Source organism: Monodon monoceros, unplaced genomic scaffold (genome assembly GCF_005190385.1).
Source record: "Monodon monoceros isolate NGI ecotype Baffin Bay Population unplaced genomic scaffold, NGI_Narwhal_1 Super_Scaffold_6, whole genome shotgun sequence".
Taxonomy (NCBI): Eukaryota; Metazoa; Chordata; class Mammalia; order Artiodactyla; family Monodontidae; genus Monodon; species Monodon monoceros.
In genome coordinates this window covers 6,713,150-6,722,932 of record NW_021703783.1, presented here as the reverse complement: position 1 = coordinate 6,722,932, position 9,783 = coordinate 6,713,150, and the positions used below count along the sequence as shown (strand labels likewise).

Below are 9,783 nucleotides of genomic sequence, written 5' to 3'. Positions count from 1 at the left end.
AGGATTTCTTCAGAATACATTTCCAGGGTAAATAGAACTCTCAAAAGGAATCCAGAAATGTCAACTATTGAACTATTGAATCTTTATAACTATGCCAGAATCATTCACCCTGGTATCCTATACAGTAACCCTAGAAGTTAGGGACTTATACCCAGGGTCCCATGAGAAATGTTGGGATTTCCAGAAGCCCAGCTAATCATCATTATAGTAAGCCTACAGCTACCCACTATGAGATTTATATTTGCCGTATGTTTAGAGATTATGATATATTCTGAGAGTCAAACAGTTAAAAGGATCCATGAATCTCTCAGCCTTGCAAGGAAACATTCAGAAAGAAAGCATTTATTCACATCAAATATATGATCAGATTAAATTGGAAGGTAGCATGGCAAATCTCACATCATGTCAGATATCATTACTGCACAACTGAAAGCATTCCTAGTGATTTGACACTTTTCCACATAGTACTTTATAACTTATTTGTAGTCCAGACCCTCCCCTCAACCACTGAACAAAGGATAGTGCCTTGTAAAGTCTAAGACATCTCATTTTCTATTTTTCGGATTAAATCACTGTACACAGGTGGAGCTATGTTGTAGTACAAACAAAACCTGAAAATTTAGAGGTTTAACACATAAAACTTTATATACAGAGAAAAATGAGAAGGTGATGGGGGTTTAATAATGTTTTCTGAAAAAAATGAAAGAGAAAGAGAAGGGGGGTTGGAATGGGTCGACAAAGTAGAAGAAAATGTGTGATCGTGAACAAATTTAAAGGATGATGGGTAATGAATATTGGGATGCTGAATAAACAAAAAATACGAATGTGTTTGGATAAAAATCGTCATCTTTCAAAACAAGAAGTCATTTTATCACGTCTACAAAAACTAGCAGCATAAGGTCATGACTTAGAAATATCATGGTGAATATCAGAGGAAACATCTAAAATCGTTTCAAAGGTTATCCCTGGGAAGTGGGAGTGGGAGGAAGGAGGGGCTGGGCAGAGTGGGGCAGGAAACCTGTTAGATTTCATTATAAGCCTTAGGTTCTCTTTAAGTTATGTGCATGTATTACTTTGGTAAAGATAAAGATTAATTAAAAAAAAAACCCGAAGATATATCTGGTAATTATGGCATGAAAGATACACACCTACAGTCATGTTTTCTTTTAAAGTTGGATAACGTGCCCAGAGGGTACTCAGTTACATTGCAGTGAATTCAAGAATAACTGCCCTATCCTCCACCGTCTTTCTCCTTTCATATGAAATGAGTTTCTTGGAAAGTACCAATGTGGAGCTAGAGGAGGGGAGTAATTTGCATCTTATGAAACTATTGGTTATTAGAGGCATAAAGTCTGGAAGAAGATTTAGAGGCAGGGGAGGAATAAGGGAATTAAGGAGCTTAAGAAAAGGAATGAAAGAGAGATGATTCTATCAATAGGCAGATAGAGCAAACAGAGGGAAGAGAGAAACTCCCCGAACTGTGGCTTACATACTGTTTCATGAGAAAGTCTTTAGATGCCTAAGTAGTCTGTCTTTACACAATAGATGCTTATTTAGTTGTAATAATGGAAACTCAGAATTCCTACGTCCTGTATCCAGGAGTATTCCAAGTTGCAGGCATCTGGCATTGTACTCTGCTCCAGACTCAGACTCATAACTCCTTGTTTTTATAGACTTTCTTTTTGCACCTTTTTTTTTTTCATTTAAAACTATCACCACCACCATCACCACAACAAAGCCATAGAATAAATGATCACCTTTCACTCAGGTAGGACTAGAAGAAATGGTTTTAACTTGAATCTGGAAGGAAATTAGAAAGAAATTTAATGATGGAAACATTTTAAAGGAGACTGCCTTCGCATTTATTTCACGTGGCTTTGTTTGAGATAGAAATAGACTAATTTTTACAATGCTTCCCAAGTTTAGCATTCATCCGAAACAAGGGAGCTTGTGAAAACACTGTCTGAGCCCCACCCCCAGAGACTGATTCAGCAAGTCTCTGGTGGGGCTGGAGAATTTGTATTTCTGTCAACTTTCCAGGTGATACCGATGCCACTAGCCTGGGACCACACTTTAAGACCCTCTGGATTGATTCTCTGACAGTTTCTGAAATCCCCTGCTCCCTATCTCTGTCGTCTTTTTAGAAATATGATGCACTGGGTGAATGTCTAAGAACCTCTGGTTGGGTCAACTGCTCCATATTTTCACACAACTGTACTGATACTGTTTTTTTCCAAAGAGACTTTGTTTGGGGGGCAGCTGGTAGAGTGTGTCAAGTCCTCACTGAAAGCTGCCTCCAGAATTCCCTGCATGGACTGTCTTGCTTTTTTCCTAAAATCTTTCCCCAGAAGGGCATAGAGGAAGGGATTGAAGCAACTATTGGCAGATGCTAAAGCAAGAGACACATGGTCCCAGGACAACAGAGCTTCCCCAAAGGGAGTTTCTGGGTCAATAAACAGTAAGAGGGTTCCAACAATGTGGTACGGAGCCCAGCAGATGAGGAAGACAGCCACCACCACCATAGCCACTCTCAAGGTTTTGCTCCGAGACTTGGTGAAGCGGCTCCAACGCATTCGGAAGATAATGAGGCTGTAACAGGCCACCATGAGGATAAAGGGTAACAGGAAACCCAGCACTAGCCTAGTGATGGTTATTGCTACCTGGGGTGTTGGCACTTGATGGCCGTATGCAAATTGGCCTAAATCATCATCCTGGAAATCTTCCAATAGCTCCGATGTGTATGAGGAGTTGCCGGAGGCACTAGCGAAAAGGTCTAAATCAGCAGGAAGAAAAGCCTCAGAGTTCTCCAGTGGGTTAGTTCTGCGATCTTCAATGGGAAAATCACTGGGGATTGTAGCTGAGAGCTCATCAGCTGGTTTAAATACATTATAATATGGATGTTGAACAGATAATCTAGCTGAATCCGTAGGGAGTGAATGTCCAGAAGTTCTTTGAGATATTTGAGAACAGAGGCCAGCAGTGGCTGCCCAGGGACAAGCACTTGTTTGTTGAGAGAAAGAATCTAACCGATCATCCATTTCTTCAGGCAGCTCAACAATGGAGCTGTCAAGAGACCCGTTTTCCAGTAGATCAAAGTTGAAGTCTGAATAATCTAATGATCTGTAGAGACCAAAATTGTAGCCACACATACTATGGTTGTCTATAGTGAATGTTTCCCGGTATATGAACACAGGTATGCACATTACAAAAGCCACCACCCAGATACATCCACAGATTGTGAAGGCTGCCCCCACGTTGCGATGATTCTGGCACCAGATTGGCTTGAGTACCAAAAGACAGCGGTCCAGGCTAATGGCGGTCAGCAGGAAGACGCTGGCAAACATGTTGAGGACAATGGTGGAGGGGATGAGCTTGCATAGGAACCAGCCGTAGGGCCAGCGTCCTTGGAGAGCCAAGTGAACCAGGGAGAAGGGCAGGGAGAGGCAGCAGAGAAAGTCAGCCAAGGTGAGATGGAGAAACCAAACTGTGCTCACACTTCGTCGCATCTTTAGGCCAGCCACCCACAGCACCAGCCCGTTGCCTGGCAATCCCAGCAGGAAAGTGAAACTGAGAATGACCATGGAGAGAATTACTTGGGGTTCATCCCAGGGCTGTGATGGTAGGTCAGTTGAATTGGTCTCAGCAGAGAAAGACTCCATTGCTAAACTTTTATAAAAATATAAACAAAAATGTTAAAACTAACTTAAAAAAATGCATATTCTTAGAATTCTAACCTCCCCACATAAAGATGTAGAGTCACAAAGACCCTCACACTGTTTTAGTTTTATTTTCTGACTTCACATTGGATTACACAAAAACATTCTCTGAAAGACAATTTAAAATCCACTGTATTGACATAGAGAACAGACCTGTGGTTGCCAAAGGGGGTGGTGGGGGAGGGGAGTATTGGGAGTTCGGGATTAGCAGATGCAAACTAGTGTATATATAGGATGGATAAACAACAAGGTCCTACAGTAGAGCACAGGGAACTATATTCAATATCTGTGATAAACCATAATGGAAAAGAATATATATTTATAGCTGAGTCATTTTGCTGTACAGTAGAAATGAACCCAACATGGTAAATCAACTATACTTCAATAAAATTTTTAAAAATTTTTTCTTTTTTGGCCGTGCCCTGCACCGCCTGTGGGATCCTAGTTCCCCGACTAGGGGTCAAACCCAGGCCCTCGGCAGTGAAAGCTCAGAATCCTAACCCCTGGACCACCAGGGAATTCCCTCAGTCATGTCTTTTAGATACAACCTCATTTTTTCCTTTTGCTGTCAAATTTATCGAGTTGTTTTCCCTCTTTGCGTTGATTTCCTTACCACTCATCATTTCTTTCTTATTTGTTTTTTATGAGTATAACTCGAGAAAAATAGCTTGATTATTGCAGAGACAGAAATCATTCATGGAGATAGGGAATTCCCTGGCGGTCAAGGGGTTACGACTCCACGCTTCCACTGAAAGAGGCGCAGGTTCCACCCCTGGTCGGGGAATTAAGTTCTCGCAAGCCACTTGGCATGGCCAGCAAAACAAAATAAAACAAAAAAAGAAATCATTCATGAAGAAACTTAGAAAACATAAGCAAGCAAAAATAAGAAAATAAAAATGTCATATACCACTAGTCAGGGATTACTATTTTAGTATCTTAATTTACATCCTCCTGGATCTTTTTTCACATACATACATGTATATGTATGTATATTTTTTGTTAAGCAAAATTTAACAAAATTAGATTATACTGTGCATATTGGTTTAAAATTTTTTAAAATTGTGGTGAAATACATATAACATAAAACTTACCATCTTAACTATTTTTAAGTGTACAGTTCAGTAGTGTCAGGTATATTTACATTATTGTGCAGCCAATTTTTAGAACTTTCTCATCTTGTAAACCTGAAACTCTATACCTATTAGAAAACAACTTCTCACTTCCCTTTCTCCGCAGCCCCTGGCAATCACCATCCTACTTTCAGTTTCTATGCATTTGACTCCTCTAGATACCTCATATAAATGTAATCCTACAGCATTTGTCTTTTTGTAACTGGCTTATTTCACTTGGCAAAATGTCCTCAAGTTTCATCCATGTTGTAGTGTGTGTCAGAATTGTCTTCCTTTTTAAGACTGAATAATATTCCACTGTATGGATGTACCACATGTTGTTTATCCATTCATCTGTCGATGGACATTTGAGTTGCTTCCACATTGTAGCTACTGTGGATAATGCTGCTATGAACATGGGTGTAAATGCATATTGTTTTATATAAACTGCTTTCTTTTATCACTTCTATCAGTTAGCAGTCTCCACATTATACAGTAAGATTGTACCGTAAGGAATACTCAGACTTTATCCATTTTTTCCAGCTGTCCCCAAAACAATCCTTTACACCTGATTTGTCAACAATTATATCCAGTCTAGGATCACACTGCATCAGGATGTTTCTTAAGTCTCTTAATGTAGCATTGTTTCTCTTCTTCAAGGATACTGGCTTGTTTTGGGGTCTGTTGTTCTCACCACTCACTTCACAACCCTTTGTAATTGCCCCATCATGCTGCTAAAACTAACTCTAGATAACAAACCCAAGCATCTTTTTCTCTGTCTTTATCCTCCACAATATCCATGTCATTTGATACACTGGCTTCTTAACACTTTCTTCTCTTGGCCTCTGTGACATTACCCTTCCCTGATTTTCAACATTCCCATAAACATACCCTACTTTATAGCTTTCCTGAACAACTCACTATTCCAAGTCAATACGATTTTCTATTCCTTGGCTATGCTGTTTACTTCTATATGGAATTATATCCTCCACCTTAACCTCCTCTTTCCTCCATTCTTAATCTCTATCTGTTGAAATCCTAGCCATTCTTTAAGATCAAGCTCAAATATATCTTCCTTGAAACTTCTCTTATAATCCCAGTCATAATCTATTTCTTCAGCCTCCCAGTTTTGGGTGTGTAGGGGGGTTGAACTTCTTTTCATATTCTCTGTGCAATGATGCATTTCATCTTGTACTATAATTCTTTTTGTGACTGTCTTATCTATCATTCTGGCCTTAAGTTTCATAATGGTAAAAAAGAATCTTGCTCCTAAATGCTCGTTCCGCAGAATTTAGCACAATTAAAGATTACTTGAATGGGTAGATGCTCATTTTGGGGGTTAACTTTTTTCTTTTTCAACTAAATGAAAAATTCTTATGCTTGTCCATTTAATCCAGTAAGGATGCTGTCTCTTCTAACTTCCTTTTTTGTTTTCCAGTTCCTAATTCTTACTGGCTGTAACAGCATTTTATGTTTCCTTTTGTAGAAGTCCAAAATACTGTGTGACTTGAAGCTGTTCTGCTGAGTTTACAAGCTGCCATGGGGATTAGCAGAAGTTAAAATAACTAAGACAACAAAATACTAAAAAAGAAGAAGTGATTCTCATTCTCCGTTCGGTAACCTTGCTTATTCCAATATTCAAGTCCTGTCAGGGTCACTTCCTTCGCTTTTGTATGTGGCAGCTACCCTGATCCATTGTCCTACACACATATTCACGCATAGACCCATAATATATTGAGAGACCGATAGTCATAGAATTCTAGGACTGAAAGGAAAGTTAGCAATCATCTCTTCTTGTCTCTATTTTTATTTTGTAGTTTTGGACACTGAAACTCAGCAAATTAGGGGACTTTTACATATTCACAACAAGGAGGGTTGTCATATCCTTGGTCCAATGACTGTCAGGCCAATACTCTTTTTACTACAAATAATCACATAACTGAAAAGCCTTTGGTATTGCTAATAAAGGGAAAGGCACCAAGAGCCGCACAATAATAAAGAATAATAAGGAAGTGATAAAGATTGAAAAGAGCAAAATTCCAATACAAAGAAATTGAATCATCTGGCGTGAGCTATATTTTAAATATTACATAGTATCTGTCTTGAAATGAAAGTATATATGAATCAGAATCTTAAAAATCTTTCTGGGCAAGATAACATTTTATATTTCGACAAGTGTTTTGGCTGAAAAGTACCTCAACATTTTTTTTTTTTTTTTTAGTTTTCAATACTGAATTGGCCAACAAGTAATTAAAAAGATAAGTAAACTCCTGAAACCAAAATTCAACTATGATAGGGAAAGAAAAATAGATTCCAGAATCAGAACTAATGATATGATGACAGAATCAGTAGCAATAAGGAATGAGCAAAATAAATAAATAAGAGAAATGGAATGAGGAAAAAATATATATATATTAAGAAAAAATAGGCAGGGGCTTCCCTGGTCGTGCAGGGGTTAAGAATCCACCTGCCAATGCAGGGGACACGTGGTCAAGCCCTGGTCTGGGAAGATCCCATATGCCGCGGAGCAACAAAGCCCGTGCGCCACAACTACTGAGCCCACCTGAAGCCCACGCGCCTAGAGCCTGTGCTCTGCAACAAGAGAAACCACCGCAAGGAGAAGCCTGCGCACCGCAGTGAAGAGTAGCCCCTGCTCGCTGCAACTAGAGAAAGCCCACGCACAGCAACAAGACCCAATGCAGCCAAAAATAAATAAATTTATTAAAAAAAAAAAAAGAAAAAATAGGCAATCGATGATTTGGAAAACAAAACTATTGGAGAAAGCTGGAATCAAAGGTGAGAAGGAGAAACAGCCAGTTTAAGACAGGGAAAAATGATGTAAAAATTCAATATCAGTTCCAGAATGAAAATATTAAGAACAGAGGTAAATAGAATGTGGAATATTTAGAAAAAGAAAAAGGTGGACATGGGAATAAAGCAAAAGAAATAAAAGTTGGGGAAGGAATAAGGGGAAATAGAAAATAATGACTCTCAAACCGTTATCAATAATGAGCAAAACAAGCTGGGCACAAGTCCTCAGGTGTATCTAGGTTTCCTTACCAAAAACCCGAGATAGTAGCTGAAGACTTCAGCATGGATCTGGAGGTCTCCACGAGTCCTGTCTTGACCACAGTCAAGTATGTTTAGGAAATTTGCTGAGCACCTCCTCTTTCCTCTCTCTCTTCGTTTCTGATGATAAACCCAACACTTTTGACAACTATCGGACTCCACAGAAAGAGTTTCAAAGTGAGTCATTTCTAAATGTTTCATGTAAGAAAAGTAAGAAAAACAGAAGTGGGAGAGCATGGTTCTCAAAAATTTTCTGCAGGACACAGAGTATGCTTAGAGAGAGAGTACTTTTTACATCAGCTTCCCACATTATAGGTTTTTGGATTTGCTTTGTTTTGGAAATGCACAAAAATGATCCTATGGTATGTGAGAGTGGGGGTGGGGAGTAACTGGGGGGAATGACCTGCACAACCCCATGTCATGAATTTCAAGTAACATCTCTTATATGCTTAATATGTGTCAAAGGAGTTTGTCGTGCAAAAATCAGATGAATTAAACTATGTTCTAATCTCTAGAGATTCACAGTCTGGTGAGAGTATGTACCCATACAACAACAACAAAAAACACCTGTAATACAATTCAGACTATGATGATAGAAATAGCAGTAGAAGTAAAAGAGTAGAAAATAACATGTAGGGCTGTATTTAGCCTGGGGCAATCTAGGAAAGTCTTAAGGTAGAAATAAGGTCTGGGCAGGTTCTTCAAGAATTATGGGACTTCTCTAGAAAGAGGTGACAAGCTGTTTACTTTTACTATCTTTATTATTATTATTTTTTGGCCATTTCAGGGCATGTGGGAATCTTAGTTCCCCGACCAGGGATTGAACCCCTACCCCCTGCAGTGGAAGTGCAGAGTCTTAACCACTGGACCACCAGGGAAGTCCCCACATCACACTTTTTAAATTATTCTATATTATACCATTTAGTCAATTATTCCCCTTTTCATGGATATTCTGTTTTTATCAAATTTTAAAACAGTTATAAACAATGTTTCCATGAGTACTCTTGCATTCTACACATCTATGAAAATTTCTGTAGAATAGTTTCCTAGGACTGTAATTGCTAAATCTATGTATGTGAATTTACATTTTTGAAAGGTATGGCATTTCCCACTAAAGAGACTCCACCAATTTACACTTCCATCAATGGTGGCAAGGGTATCTATTCCATTTGCAAAAGGTAAGGTCTTTATCATTAAGTTCAGTATCATAAACAAGTACTCTGCTCTTAATATAGACACTATGCTTTGCACTGTAGGAGATGCAGAAGCAATGAAAGATGTAAATATATAATTATAACTGAGTAAGGGTTGCTAGCAGGGTAGTCCTGGGAACATGGAAGAGGGAAAGACATTCTCACTGAAACAAACATGAAGATAATGCACTGAAGAGATAACACTTGAGCTGGGCTTTAAGGCTGGGTAGAAATTTGACAGACACTAATAGTGCTATAAAATAATTTATCTGTCTCTCTGCCCTACTAGACTAAGAGTTTGTGCCTATCTCCAGAGCCTGCTACCATGCCTGGAATAATACATGTCTGGGGCACCAATGAATGAATGAATGAAAGTTTGGTTGAAAAGGATGTTGGCTTTTGAATATAATTCAAAGAATTAATTTGAGTCTTTAAAGTTGTTTCTGGTGTGGATCCAGTTTTACTGATTCCTCTTTCTCTAAAGATTATACAGCAATTAAAACCAGTTGGAGAACTTCCAGCTGTATTACTTGGATTTTCAGATCAGGAAGGAAATTACTGAAAACACCTTGTGAATAGGGCTCCTATTTCTAGATGGCTTCTGTCCCTTCTTATAAAGTACTAGTTTTATGGTGTAATGTGGAAAACTTGGGGGGAATTTATGTGATTCTCTTCTGTTTTGTTCCTTTTTAATAT

The 9,783-nt window shown here is 38.7% G+C and overlaps 1 protein-coding gene across 1 annotated transcript; it reads right to left on the bottom strand.

Annotated features, from left to right (window-relative positions):
* Nucleotides 1-322: 322 nt before the first annotated feature.
* On the bottom strand, nt 323-8,017 carry C3AR1 (complement C3a receptor 1). Its single transcript, XM_029206602.1, has 2 exons — nt 7,886-8,017; nt 323-3,666 (listed from the first exon to the last, which is right to left on the bottom strand). The coding sequence occupies exons 1-2, from the start codon at nt 7,918-7,920 to the stop codon at nt 2,205-2,207; spliced, it is 1,497 nt and encodes a 498-aa protein (XP_029062435.1). The 5' UTR covers nt 7,921-8,017; the 3' UTR covers nt 323-2,204.
* Between the last annotated feature and the right edge of the window lie 1,766 nt (nt 8,018-9,783).

Coding starts and splice junctions, on each gene's coding strand:
- C3AR1 (XM_029206602.1), bottom strand. CDS start 7,920: ATGCTGAAGTCTTCAGCTACTATCTCGGGTTTTTG. Junction 3,667..7,885: donor GCTACTATCTCGGGTTTTTG/GTAAGGAAACCT, acceptor TTTTTATAAAAG/TTTAGCAATGGAGTCTTTCT.